The following is a 14969-nucleotide window of genomic DNA, read 5'->3' on the forward strand; positions in this document are numbered from 1 at the left end:
AAAGTGCAGTGATGTATTTAATTTTAAGAATTATTTTTATTAGTATTTACTTTTATGAGCGCTGTCGTTATTATAAAAACGACAGGATATTTTTCATCGTTTCATCGTTTCAATTTTATCTTTCATAATTTAGTAAAGATCGCAATACTATATATCTTGATTAAACAAAAATAAATTACGTTCAAGAAACCTTTTAGAAAATCATATAGAATATTTCAATAGAAATTTAAACCTTTAGTAAAATGTTCGGGAATGACGGCTAATACCTCACTTATATTCAAAGAAAAAATTGAATAAAAAAATTTCAACAAGATTGGACAATTTTAGACTAATATTATTTTATTCAAAGTTTTCCCGAAGCTGCGTCGGCCTCGTGAATCTCTCTTGAAACTTTCCGATGAGGCTAACGTAGTTTCAGCAAAATTTTGAATAAAATAATATTAATAATCTAAAGCTATCTAAATTGTTTACATTTTTTATTCATTTTTTTCGTTGAATCAGATCGAGGTATTGATCTATATTGCCGAATATTATAACAGAAAAGTGAAACACAGAAGGTATTATGAATTTTGAAGTAAATTAAAACGTTACTATTGAGAATAAATAACAACTTTTTCTCTACACTTTCCGCTCTTCAAGATTAAACGAGAGAAAATTGCTACACTAGTGTACGGTAAGACGGATATCGATCAGACAGAATACACATTTCATCTCTCATTGATCTCCTTCTCTATATCATTGATAGACGTGACAGAACCACGAATGTAAGTCTCGTCTCAGATATCGTGAGAATTCGTTATTGTCGCGTTGGCCGATGAACTAGGGCTAGACAACGCCTTGGGCATTGGCCCCTGCACGGGTAGTGGTGAGGAGGCTGCGCTCATGATCGCACTGGGTGTTGTTGTGATTGGAGCCAGAGTGGTCTGACCCACTGGTTGCTGCATCGGAGCTTGCGTACGTGCCGGTATTGACGAGGGAGGTTGGCGTGGAGGAGAAAGCAATTCTTGACGATCGCGTTCGCGCTCTTTTCCTGGCCTCCAGGCCTCGAGCAGAGCCTCAACTCGTTCTTCGGTCGGCCCCCATTTCGCATGGCCAGCTGGATTTTGGAGCCACACCACAAGTGTACCATGAACTGCTCTGATGTTTAATTCTCCCCTGGGCATAGACCGACTGGTTTTAAAAAAGTACAAAGTGCCTTTAACACCTCCAATATTATTCAATAGCTTATAGATTATTTAATACATACTTGGGAAGAACATGCTGTAAACCGTTTCTGTACTCATGTTCCATTGCGGGCACTACAACCTGCTTTCTTTTAAAAGGACTAGCTTCTAGTTTCAGTAGTGCATTGGGAGGCGGATCTCTCCATTCTGGTAGAAATACTATAAATGACAATGGTTCAGATGAATCTGAAAGAACACTTTCTATGTGTGTGATCATTGCATCCATCAGTTCCTCGCAATAAGGAGGATTTACTTGAAAACTCCCGCTGACCGGCCTAAAGTCATTAAAAGGTCCTCTCGAGCCAAAGTAAGAGTCTGTATCGGCGAATGCCGAGCAAAATTGTTTAAAATAACAATTTAATGGAGACGCAAAACACTCAAATGTAACTCCGAATGAGCGTTGAAGACTTTCAAATACCGTTACTGGCAATGCCATTTGTGTTGCTTGACTATCTGTACTACCTAAGTAAGTTTGATAACGCTTGAGCAAGCACCAAACTCTGGGTATAAATAGGTCGAATTTTCGATCATCTGAACAGTTAAATCTATAAAGATATTCTAATTTCGTCAAGTAATGAGTGTTGATGCACATTCCTTCATTATGATATCGTAACATTGTTTGATCTCCCTCGTGGTTGAACTCAATCTGAAAACATAGTATTATATTAATAACTTCCATATTTGTTGATTTTTAAATGATTTTGAACATTTAAGACTGCGTGAAAAAATAATTATTTTACCACTGGAAGCCTTGGAGATTGACGAGAAAATTGTACAGAGTAGCACCAAACTTTACGATTTGTATTAACAGAAGCTACTGATTGTTCATTAATGTTGTGCTCTTTTGCAATCTGTTCATTTTTTTCTTTCACTTTTTTTGCATATTCTTTAGACAAATGATAAATTTTTAAACAGATACCCTCCACACTTGCTTTCACAGTTTCAGTTAGATGAGGTTGACACTGGCGTTTCAAATGTGTTAGACGATCTTGAAAATCATCAAACGTAGCACCAACTGTTCTTCGCAACCACTGAAATGTATCTTCTGCGTTCCACTTAACTACTTTTCTACTTTCTGATGAAGCATCTCTAGATTCAATCACTTTTTTGGCAGCTTCTGCATATCTAGACAGCTGCTTTCTTGCATCACCAGTAAATTTAGGTCTTATAAGTTTAATAGGGATATCGTTCATTATTTCACGATACATAGACATGGAAATTTCAGGAAAACAAGAGCTGGGTAGCAAAGGGTCACTACCTAAGTCTATCACCTTCCTTTCCATTAGCCAACGATTGAAAGATTCTTTTGGTGCATCTATACCTTCTCTAGAGTGACATAGTTCTTGATAGCACTGTCTCAATTTGGCTAACAAATTACATCTCAATAATTCAACATCTGGATGAACTTGGTAGAGGTTCGTAGGAGCTCTTTCGAATGTAATTACATTGGAACCAATTTCTAAGTCCCATGGTCCTCTAAACATAAAATAAAAAAGTAAGGAAAGAGAGATTTCAAAAGTTTAAGCAAATAGGCAAACCTACGCTAAAAATAATTTTTTTGTAGCAGGCATCGCAGCAGCATCTTCAGATGCCCTTCTTTTAAGGGGTCCTCCAGGTGTTCCAGGAGGAATCATTTGACCATTTCCATGATGAATTGCCAAAGGATCCATGTGAGGGTCAAACTTAAAAAAAATGTATCAAGAGTTAGATATAAAAACCAACATTGATTAAGATATTTGTGATTGCTTACTCCTGGTTTTAATGGAGGCATGACCCATAATGATTCTCCACTTAATTTATTCCAAAAATAGGGCCTGTTCTCTCTTTTACTCCAGAATTTTTTCCATCCTTGTGCTTGCAACTCAACTGATAATTCCTCTGCATAATTGATCATCGGTACACCCTGGTTACAGGAAATAAATTAGTACTAGTTAATTAGTACTTACTAAAATAACATGATTATAACTTACAGGTCCCACCATTACTGGTTGCTGCATGTGTGGCATAACATTGCAATGATCTCCAGTTATGGGAGGTGTTGTCATGATTGGTGGCTGTAATTTAATTGGTGTTGGTATTATCACCTGCGTAGCAGGTTGGTCAGATTCTGGTGTCATAGGAGGATTGATGTGATGCATCGAAGCAATCGTAGTCACTGGTGTATTCATCATGGTATCCCAAGCTGAGGTATTAGACATGTCTTGTTTGTTTGTATTGATTTTGTTCATCATTCACAAGTATAATAAAATTTCTAAAATAATCATAAAATTTCAATCAATTATTGAATCATGGCATGGTACATTTAGAGAAAAAAAGATAGAAGCACTTTTAAAATCGCAAAAAGAAAGCACGCGGAAGTTAATTATTAGTAGCAAGGGGTTGCAAAATGTTGAGCAGATGTATATCAATGAATTTTCAATAATAAAATAAATACAAGTACTTGACTTGAAAAAAAGCGCGAGGGCCCATGCAGTTTATGTAAACACGATGGAAAAGCACGGAGTTGCGTCGCAGGTTTACACATCAAGACATCGAGTGGAAATGAAAACAAATTAAGTAGCAGTCGGTATAGCTTATACGTTGAAGTTAGACTGTATATGTACTGTGGATTGGCCATTGAACGCTCGGATCATTTGTTTACAATGCGTTCGAGAGAAGCGCGCGTGCATGTCATGTATGCAGTACACCGCAAGCACACATCATCTTTCGTGTATATATATAAGCACATATAGATGCAATGCATACACATACACACAATAGCAACAACAGCCGCGGGCTCGGTCGCACGCGCGGATCGTGTAGACTGCAACACAAAACTTTTATATACAACACTTTAGCGCGCACACGTACGCACTTATACAAAGAGTGGAGCGAGACAAAATAAATTTGCACGGATTAGTCGATCGGGTCTGCGAAGGTCCACACACGTATTAGGGCGATTGCCAAGCGTAATTATTGAATGAAAAACACAAGCACTTGGAAGCTTGACATACTCACTTTCGACGTTCTATCAGAAATTGCCGGCAGAAATCATAATTGTCGGAGTGATTCATTCATGATTTCGTGCACAACTCGAGCGAACGGACTCCACCTCCGCGACGCCATTTCCCTCGCAAGACTGATGCTACGGTCTCACATTTGGAGCCGCGCAGATGTGTGTTGCATATATGTATGTATGTATATCCGACTATACATAAGCAGTGTATAGTTACGTGCTGGTGGCATAACACATATACAAGCGGCGAGCGCCACTCCGTTGGTGACGCGCGACGCGATACGACCTCTGCCGGTCGATTCGCTCGGAGTCGACGTCTCGGCGGATAGATGACGCGATTTTCTGGCGGGCTTGTCTACTCTGCACTGATACACGTGTATTTTCCGATTCTCTATCAGAAGCGTGACGGGACGTTTGCCAACTTCTATCGTGCTGCTGTATCGATTATTGAAAAAGTCCACGTGGTTCCTTCGACTTTCGGAGCGTTTATTGAATTGAACAAAACAAGTTCTATGTCCTACATGAAATAAAAATGGTAAAAAATTTGTTTTACATATAATTGTTTATACAAATTCAATCTAAAATTTTGCCCTCACATACTGGTTTTTATGGCAAGGAGCCTTTTGTCATGGAAAATTATTCTTATTATATTTCTCGCTATCAAACTGATTTATTTTTCGACCAGCTTGACAGCTAGTAGTCAATGCTAACATTTACTTATCATCAAAATTAATTTATGCTAGAGAAATTATCATACAAAAATTGTTTCATTTAAAATAATTTTTTGAACATTTTTAAGAAATCTCATACCTCAATTTTCGCGATAGATCAGTCGGACGAAAGTCTGAAAAGAGGCGGTTACGATAGTCTTTAGCTCAGATTTTTTATCATTCTCTACGACTTTCCGAAGTCTATCTAAGTTAATCGTTGATATAGCTGAAGCGGAGGTGCTAACAGCGCCTAATTTTCTCTATTACTCATGATCGACACCTTGTGTTATGGCCATCTATAATGTAAAAATGATAAAAACTTCATAAAAACTTACATGCTATAGTTATAGTTTCCTGTAACACGAAATAAATTATTCATCTATGAAATGAATTAAAAAATTTACTCATCACTTGATAAAAAAATTCATAAAATAAAGGAACATATCTTTAAAAAGATTTTGGATACACAGATTTCACGCGGTTCACTGGATAATTATTAAAAGTCACTATACTTTCGTTTCATTCAAATGTTCGAAATTAAACGACAGATCAATTTGATGCAATTAATGTAATATCAAACTCCGCATAGGAATTCACTTGCTCGTAGTCTAGACTCGAGTTAATTAGCTAAAAATATTAGTAATGGTAAATCGCGCCGTACAGAGAAAACATCTCTGAAAACTACTCATTATAAATGCTACGTATAAACGAAGTTGTTTCTGACGCATACTTATAATAAACACAGCGCGTCTGCTTATGTTTTTATTATTTTTAATTAGGTGTTGTTTCATAATATTATAGTGTAATCCTTCACTAAAGTATTTCACAATTATGCATGGAAGAATGTTGATGATATCGTACTGTTTCAAGTTGAAAAAAATGTATAAATAAAAAGTAAATCAAGATTTAAGAAATATGTTTGGTAATTTGAATTTTTTCCGTTGACCCGTTGAGCGATGTCGTCAAATCGAACCCGGTTCAAACCGATGGATTCGAAAATGTTCGCACCTGCAACCCAGTCTCCTCGTTCGTTCTGCATATACAATGCATGCTGCATCGCAGGCAGAGAAATTTTTCAAACAGAAGGTATAAGAGAGATAAGAAGTAGCGAAATAATCGCAGAGGTGCAGTGTGTGTGCAGCTGTGTGAGTTGCATGTGCGTGCGTGCGTGAGTGTACCCGACGTCGAGCGCATAAAAGGGAGAGAAAAAAAATAACCTTCTGTGTCTCGCGAGGCGAACTCCTCAGTCCTCACTCCGCATACGAGGAGAGCAGAAAAACGCAAGCAAGCAAGCAGAGTGGGGGAAAAGAACAGAATGATTTTATGAAGTTGTACCGCGTATGTGTGTGTGCGCGTGTGGCCAAAGTGGCAGGTAAAGTCACTCGGCCAGCTCCGCGCGTCGCAGACGTACATACACGCAGCACGACCCATGAGCGGCGGCCGTTGCCACAACAAAACACGCGCGCGAGCGACAGTCGCTGTCTAACTCGTCTGCGTGCGGAACGCGACGAAAATCCACCCGGCAACAATTCACATATAGTTTGATATGATAGTCTATAATCGCGACGATAAGTTACAGACGCGGGGCTAATGGCACGTCGATTCTTGACCTCTTGCCGAGCCTCTGTACACACAAGTCATCAAGGACTCGATGGTGAATCATTCGCTGCTGCTGCACTGTCCGTTATTGTCTAGATTCTATTAGTATTCGCAATGAGTGTCCCCCGTGCGTGCGTTCGAGTGCTACTGCTGTGCGCGATGTGTGCAAGTGCCAAGTGCTCGTAAGAGAGAAAGAAAAAACGCGAGTGCGCGCGAAAGCTTATACCGGTGCGGGCGAGAATCGTCCGTTCGAGCCGACGTCCTGCGCGATGTTTCGCGAGCGAGTCGAACGAGTGCACAATCAGAGCCGCGCGAGCCTGAAAAAGCAACTCGACGGTATCAAGCTTTGGTTCAATCAGGATGACTCGAACGCCTCGTCGACTTTTTACGTCGACTCGGATTACGAGTCGTTGAGCTTGAACAATAGCAAGGTAAGGAGACAATTATGCATGCAGCAAAAAAATCCTCTTTCTCGCTCTGTCAATTTTTATGCCGTGTGCAGAACGAACTTGTGCGCGCGCCAGTAGTTTTTATTTGGAAAAAAATCAAGGAAGCGAGCATTACGCGAGACATATACTCGACACAAATCATATGTCTTACAGTTATGCAACCCCTCGTGTATATCTGCCTAAGAACTATGTATAGCATTGGGTAGTTTACGCAAAAGACTCCGAATTTGTAAATGTATACGAGAATATCACGCGACCAGTTCGACGAACGAAGTGCGGAAAAATTTTCACATAAAAATTTTGCGACCTATCTTACCCGCCTTGTTCACGCAGTGTATAGAAAGTTCATAAAACACGTTGGACACGCAATCGGTGCGTTGGCGTGCCAAACTTAGTTTCGGCTTCGTGCGTATGATTTATACAATTGGTAAAATATTCGCTGACTGTATACCTTTTTTCATCCAAATGATCTAATTAGCTTATCGCTAAAATAGCTTGCACTAGTCTCTCCGAATGTTCGCTTGGACGCTATAACTGCACATAAACTAATATCTATAGTATTTGCATTGCAAATGGCATAATACGCAACGAGTTAGATAGTGTCTACGTATTTTTTTTTTCTTTCGAATTTTCCGCTAAATATCCACACAACTTTACGATACTTTCTCAACTATTCAATTGTTGGAAAAACTAAACCACTGCCCTACGTTCAGTGGAATTTAATCGAATTTCATAACTTGTCGCTGGCTTATCGTTCAGTTCCAAAGCACGAGATGTAACGCGCGAAGGTTATTCTCATCGACTAATGTACACATTGTAAACGCTCGATTCACTAATGTGCAAACATTAGGCATTCATAATTTTTTTCTTATTCTTTTACAATTTTTCTCTCCGGAGAGATAGCGCGGCGACGATAAGCGGCTCTGTTTGAACTGTACGAAACTGCGTGTGCCGACTACGCGCTCGAGACCGAATTCATAGATTCCCAGAAAGGTGCGCAAAAATTAAAATTTTCTTTTGCCCGAGATCGTTAAATTCTAATAAAGCCGAAGCAACTTTGAGAATCGGAAAAAATTTCTGACCAGACGGTTGAACGGGCCTCTACTCCTTTTTTTTATCTTCCACGACACACACACGCACGAAGATGGACGCGGTGTTTATACAGGTACAACGACACCTGTCGTGCATACGTAGACCAACACACAAGCGTCCGTGCACTTGGCTCGAAAAGATAACAATAAATATAACATATACAAAAGGAAACGCGCAGGCGAGCTATAGAGGATATAAATATATACATACACGAGAATCATATCCGTGTGCGCCATAGTTCGCGACGATGTTCGTGCCATGAAAGCGCAATAATATTCCGCCGTCGAGCTGATCTCTTACATACTTCTCTTCTACCACACATATACCTGCCTTTACATTGTTATGTACTTTTAAAGAAAGAAAGGGAGCCGGAAACGATATTATACTTACTTATGTTCGTGCTCGCCCCGATGCGTTCCTCGTACGTATGTATAAATGCTCGTCGCGAGTCGTTCGTTCTTTTACATGTGGAAGATACGAACGTCGTCGAGGCACATCCTCGCTACACACACGCACGCACGCTCACGCAAATTGTATTACAGGAAAAAAGCGGGTGGAAATTCGCTCTCTTCGGCTTGGCTAATTTCAGCGATCGCTTTAACGAGAACAAATGAAAGAAATTGGAAGTCTGTTGAGCTTTCGGTTAATAAGTAAGCACGAGCTTTTTTCCCTCTACTTAACGAATTTTACGTGCTATTCGCACACGTATAAATGAAGGCGAACGAAGCTGCGTACAAGTTAGATGGAAAACAATAAAGATTGCGCACGTGTACACGTGAAGGTAAAAAAGAAAAATAAAAAAAAATATTAGCCATAAACATCCCTTTCGATTGGCTTTTACTTTTTTCCCTCGTGCGCAGTTATGAGTGTAATACGAAAATAATGAGTATTGTATTTACGTGTGTGTGTGTGTGTGTGTGTGTGTGTGTAAGCGCGTGGTACGTAACAGCTGCTCGTTAAGCCGCACACGTATACGCGCGCGCCTCGCTCGACTCATATTATATTTTTGCTCCATTTCACATGATTGAACTTACGGCGCACGAGCGCGCAAGTGTAGAAAAAAGCAAGAGGCAATAGAGCGAGAGTGAGAGCGTTGATAATTTTCACACGCACGTCTTTCAAAATTATTCGCGCCGATTCTGCTCGCGGGAATCGTAAGATATTATACATCCTCGCTCGTGATTGTTAATACCGCTGCTGCTGCACTTGCAAAAGAGTCAGCTCCTCTCGGCAGTCCTTGTCAAAGCTCTCGATCTCGCACGTGCGCGATTCGTTAAAATTAAGCGATTTGCCGTGTACCGGCAGTAAGAGCGAACAAAAAATAAACTTACACATACGCGCGTGACTCTTTTTTTTATTCTTGCAATTCCGCCCGAGCCTTTTAAAAGATGTATAACTGTCGTGACTGTTTTATAACTTAATTAGACGTTGACGAAAGACCGAGCGGAATTGCGTTGCATTTTTATGGTCTAGTGTATTTTTTCTTGATTACGCATTGGCGGCGTTGGTTTCTAATTCACAAACTGTTCTTCCTACTCATTCTTTTTATTATCTAATCTCATCAAGGTGTTCTAAGATTTTATTGAATTAAATTCAAAAAGATCAAAATCACTGTGAAATTTTCGCGCTCATTTTCATCGGCATCATCAAAAGCTCACTTTTTTTCTTAATTTTTCATTGTTGCCCTTTCATTGCTGCTGCTTGCAAGTTGAAAAATTTGATCGAATTTAGGATTTCCTATTGAATTTCTATTCGTGGCATGTATTATCCAGAAAGGGCACAAATTCAGCTTACTATACTGACACAAGTCAAATCATTTAAGCTGCGCACATGGTCTCGTCGTCGAGATCTGTGCGTATATAGACGCACTGCACGGCAACGTCCGCAACGTATGCCGTGTACACACGTTGTCATACGAAAGATAACTCTCAGGAGCTGGAATGTATACACGGCAGCAGTGTGTTTATACTCTACGATCCGTCAAAAGCGATACATCCCCTCGCAGATCCGCATACATGTGCATTGCATCAAAGTGTGTGCGTGTGCACGCACGCAGCATCTCAGCCCTTTGCTAAGAGAGAGAGAGAGAGAGAGAGAGAGTGTAATGCATTTTCCAAGCGAGCATTGAATTATGCACACTGCGTTCGTTGCGCTCCTTGCCAACGCCGCGAATATATCGGCTACTGATTCCTTTGATCTTTCGCTTGCTACGCGCCTGCTACTTCTGATGCTGCTGCTGCAGTTGCTGCACTCTCGTGTACGTCCATTGCTTTTGAATTTCCATTCGTCGTAAAATGCGCAGAAAAAAAGAGAGAAGGAGCGAAGATTGATTTGGCTAGAGACACGGACGCTCTGTACGCACATGGGATTGTCTTAAGAGCACACAACTCGTATTATATGTATTCGCATATTTTATAATTCAATTTCGATTTGTAACGACGTTTTTACTCGCTTTCTTTCATGTCTTTTTTCTAACTTGTTATCTCTCTTTTTTGTACTTTTTTTCTTTACAAGTTTTTTTGCGCTTCTATCGATTTATTTTCTTAATTTTTGTGAAAAAAATAGGTTTTAGCGCTGTCCCTCATAAAGTGCATTGTTGAAGAAGGGTCAATATTTCTATATTTATATCGGCGAGTTCAATAACCCGATGCAACGTATTTTCGTTATTTTTTTTTTTTTTTTTTAATATCATTATTTTTAGTGTAAAGGCACACAAAAATGCTCTATGATGTATATTGCACGTAGAAACGAGCCTGTAAGTATTCCCATCACGAGTTTCGATCTAAAAAGAAAAACGGAAAACGGTCTCGTAAGCCTTCATTATTATTATCAAGGCGGAGAGATACAATAATACACAAACTTGGTGCTCAAGTTCATAAATATCATTACTGAAACCCTCCCACTCGAATAAACATATATTGTCGTTTATGTACGTGAATGGAATCTTGAACACATTTTCTGCGGACTAATCAATGTCATTTTGTTCAAATTCATTTTAAATTTCATTATTTTTCTTTGCTCATCGAGTCTAGAAATGTGCATAAGTGTGTAGTACGCGAGAGAGCAAGATAATTTTGTACTTCCTATCAAATGTCAATGACGAAATTAAACATTGCATCGTAAGAATGCTCGTAGGATCATCGGTCAAGCTCTGCAAAGGCGCACACGTATGCGTAGATACATTACAAGCTAGACTGTAGACACTATATACGCGAACTGAGCACACCCATAATATCACACAATATACATCATCGGCCACAGAATTGAGATCTAAAGTGTATAATAAAGCACAATATGAATTACGATATGATACATAATAGGTCATACTCTCCGTATGATTATCATCTGCGTGTGTGTCTACGTGAGTACACCTCCTCACTCTCCTTCTCTCTCTTTCTCTCTCTCTCACTGTCTCCCCATATATAAAATATTCCTACCGTGAAGAAAAGAGAAAAACAAGAAGATTATGTTCAAGTATATACATATAACATCTTGTGCGAGAAAGAGACTGAGAGGCGGTAACTTATAATACGAGGAAACGCTTATACTTGCTTAAAAGGGGGTGTGTATTACGCATGTGTATAAACTCATGGACATTATTCACATCAGCAAAATAATGAGCTTTTGTGTGTGATAATGGCTTGTTACAGTACATCAATCAGCTTTATTTTATGTACTTTTTTATAACTCGGATGATCCATTGATCCAGCCTATACGTCTTTTTGTAGACTAAACTAAACCATGTTATTTTCCGTGTCGATGCCACAAACGAATTATTAATTTGTTTTGTTTACATTTTTACATAATTACTCGATAACAATTTTAATTGCGAAGATTCGTCCACTTGTCAAGTTGAAATAATAGTGTTTGATATAAGGGTAATGAATCAAATTTTAATCAATGATATGATATCATTGTTTTAACTGAAAAATTTTCAAGTCGACTGAATTTAAGTCAGTGTTCTTTAAAATATATATTTTTTGATAGTCTGACAGCTTCAAAGATTCAAACAAAAGTCAGTTCAAACAAAAACAAAGATATATTGACCCTAATTTCAATATCATACTGTATTAGTTTTTACTTATAACCACCAGATGCCTGGCAAAATATTCAATCGATGTAACCATGTACTATACGCAATGATGCTTGCGACTAAATCAAATCCCGTCGTTCTGCAAGAGTTAGAAAAATATTCTTATCCCCTGTCTCTAATACTCAAAATATATCAAACCAAACTAATAATTAGATATCAAAATAAACATCAATAAAAGTGATGTATATTATTCAATTCAGAGTATCTATAAAAACACACAATGGTGTTTTCCATAACCCTTTAACGCCTTAAATTGATAACTTCATGTTATACAAATAATTGTCACTACGGCCAAATCATTAAAATTCATGATATAATTTCAACAATGTTTTATTTGTCAACTATACTAACTTTACGAAATAAATTTGTAGAACATAAAATGCTTAGAACTGATTAAAAAGCACGTGTAAGTGTTTCAGAACTTTCAGAGCGATTTTTGAATTTTTGAGTATCACTATTTTTCAAAAATATCTGTTTGTTATCAATTTTTCGACATATCTCATGCCAGATGTTAAATGATTATGAATTTTTTTGTAAGAATAAACATCTCAAACATTTTTTGATAAATAATAAGTTTAAAAATAATAATTAAAAATGTTGTCGAAAAATGGTCAAATCCGGCATTAAATGGTCAGAGTTTTTGTAGTCATATCTGTTTTACTCTTTTTTACTAGAATAACTATCGAAATTTGGTCTTTTATTTTGCTCGGTGCCGTATTTCGCTGATATTATTGCGATTTTGCTTATGATTTTAATTAACCAAGCGAAATTCGGTACGATCAGGTGTTCACAATCAAGATTTATAGCGAATTTCCGAAGTATAAAAATGCCACATCATCGGACACCCTGCCGTATTTGAGCTACTCTCATTTTAAATAGGTATTACGTACATTCGCGCGCTTGCATTATCTCGCACGGTAATCATAATCATCCTTCGTGCGGTAATTTCGCATTGCGATCGTGTGCATGCCTGTAGAGCAGCAGTGGCAGCAGGCAGTGAATGGCGCACATACATCAAGCTCGCTGGCCCTATCAGGACTCATCGAAAAAAAGTCCGCGCGCCACAGCTTAGTGTATATAAATCCAAACAAAGCTCGCAGACTATTTTCATCTCTCGCAAGCATCGATAAGAGTCAAGACTGTTCATGCTGGTGTACCCATACTTGGCGCGCAGCACAGGTCGTGCGCGATCGGCACTACGAGATTACACGTGTGTAGAGGGAAGGCGTGATGATACAAGGGTTAAAACTGCTACTAGCTTATAATATTCATGAAGTCAAAAGTCATGTGGCGTACCGATGCTCCAAGACTAGTGAGAACTGATTTGTTGTTGGCCAGTAGTTACGTTCGGTAACCGGTTCTCGAGCAATGGATGAACGTGACGCGCCGTCTTGGTCGTCGTTAAGCTGTCGCTTCTTATCGTTTTGACCGAACGAATTTTTAACTTTTCCGTGCGTCGTCAGAAAGTTTACCTCATCAAAAAAGCTCTTGACGCTAAGTTTTAAAACAAGAATATATGCTGCAATTATACTTGTCTTGCATACGCAATTTTTTAATGGGTTTTCAAAAAAAAAAGAAGGTCTATCTTTTGAATATTCAGCAATTATACGCACTGAAATCTATAAAACTCTGTGATACATAAAAGAATATAATGTACTGGTTAACGATAAAGACGTTTGTTTGTTTTATATCTGTTTTCACGACTTTTAATACCTCTTCATGCTAAGCATTTACAAGGTTATCGAACTCGTTTGCACAAACTGTGCGGCAGCATACATTTTTATGCACGTCACTTTCAGGAACTTTAAAATTAATTTGAAAAATCAATGAACCACGTATTATCTATGTTATACTGTCGATTTTTCTCATAAATTCGTGCACAGTTCGGCCTATCACTTTCTTATTTTTTTTTTCTAAAGGACGGCAATTTTATATCGAAGTGCTCTTAACGGTAATTCACACTCGATAGAGATTTTATATATTGCCAGTTTCGATTACAATGTAAGTTGTGCTGTAACTGCAGCGAAATTTTGTTATCACCAAAAACTTTCGCTTTTTATATCATAAAAAATTCTGCTTGAACATTTAATCAACTTTTCACATATCTTTATACATACGTCGATAATAGTAGCATCATGAAAAATTTATGAAAATGACATTTGCGATACACAAACTTTCCATTTCCAATTCATTTTTTATTTATACAAAAAGAGTACTTGAATCGTGCATAGGAGGAATGAAAAAACTCGTACTGTCTAAACTGCAATGAAAATGAAAAATGTAATAAATTCCTATGAAATTTCATAATGCCGAAAATTTTTCATTAAGAAATAGCATTTATGAATGGGAATCTCATTGGTGTGATTCCGAAAGCAAAATTAAAATAAGAATGTATAATCTCCCAATTCTACTAAATATTCTTGTGAAGAAAATGTCAACCTTTTTGCTTCAGAATCTCCTATGTGAAAATTGGCCTTCATTAAAACAGGTGGACATCGTTATTTTTTGCAGTGCACATTTTATTGATTCGAAATTTTCTTGTCATCTCAAGTGCTGTATGAAAAACTTATACAGTAAAAAGCGGTAACTGCCGAAAAAAAACTTGCACAGTTTTTCGTCAATCGTGTTGACTTCATTGAACAACATCATCAGTGTCGAGAAATACCGGAGGTATGTTGCATGTTTAACTAAAGATTGGCGTCAATATAACTGCTTCGGCGGATACTCACCACACTTATAGATGAATAAACACAATGCCACGTCTTCAAGCGACGCGCATTACAAAGAGAAGACAAAATTCTTTGTGGA

The 14969-nt window shown here is 38.2% G+C and overlaps 2 protein-coding genes across 5 annotated transcripts in view; one reads left to right on the plus strand and one right to left on the minus strand.

The window, feature by feature from the left end:
• Nucleotides 1–45: 45 nt before the first annotated feature.
• On the minus strand, nt 46–4418 carry LOC106650120 (phosphorylated CTD-interacting factor 1). 4 transcript variants are annotated; one of them, XM_014367947.2, is made up of 7 exons: nt 4221–4418; nt 3194–3474; nt 2974–3126; nt 2766–2905; nt 1964–2699; nt 1247–1869; nt 46–1155 (listed from the first exon to the last, which is right to left on the minus strand). In XM_014367947.2, exons 2-7 carry the CDS (start codon nt 3452–3454, stop codon nt 777–779), a joined length of 2292 nt encoding a protein of 763 aa, XP_014223433.1. In that variant the 5' UTR covers nt 3455–3474; nt 4221–4418; the 3' UTR covers nt 46–776. The 4 variants fall into 4 exon arrangements, with proteins under 4 accessions (XP_014223433.1, XP_014223431.1, XP_023317038.1 ...); XM_014367945.2 differs by having other exon boundaries at nt 46–1170; XM_023461270.1 differs by lacking the exon at nt 4221–4418 and adding an exon at nt 3969–4184 and having other exon boundaries at nt 46–1170.
• A 2520-nt stretch (nt 4419–6938) lies between these two features.
• LOC106650102 (serine-rich adhesin for platelets-like) overlaps nt 6939–14969 on the plus strand; it is a 50242-nt gene continuing 42211 nt past the window's right edge. Inside the window, exon 1 of the mRNA XM_023461192.1 lies at nt 6939–6958. The gene's annotated coding sequence lies outside the window, so the exon portion shown is untranslated. The remainder of the gene's footprint in view (nt 6959–14969) is intronic.

Source organism: Trichogramma pretiosum, unplaced genomic scaffold (assembly GCF_000599845.2).
Source record: "Trichogramma pretiosum strain Unisexual culture from Peru unplaced genomic scaffold, Tpre_2.0 scaffold15, whole genome shotgun sequence".
Classification (NCBI taxonomy): domain Eukaryota; kingdom Metazoa; phylum Arthropoda; class Insecta; order Hymenoptera; family Trichogrammatidae; genus Trichogramma; species Trichogramma pretiosum.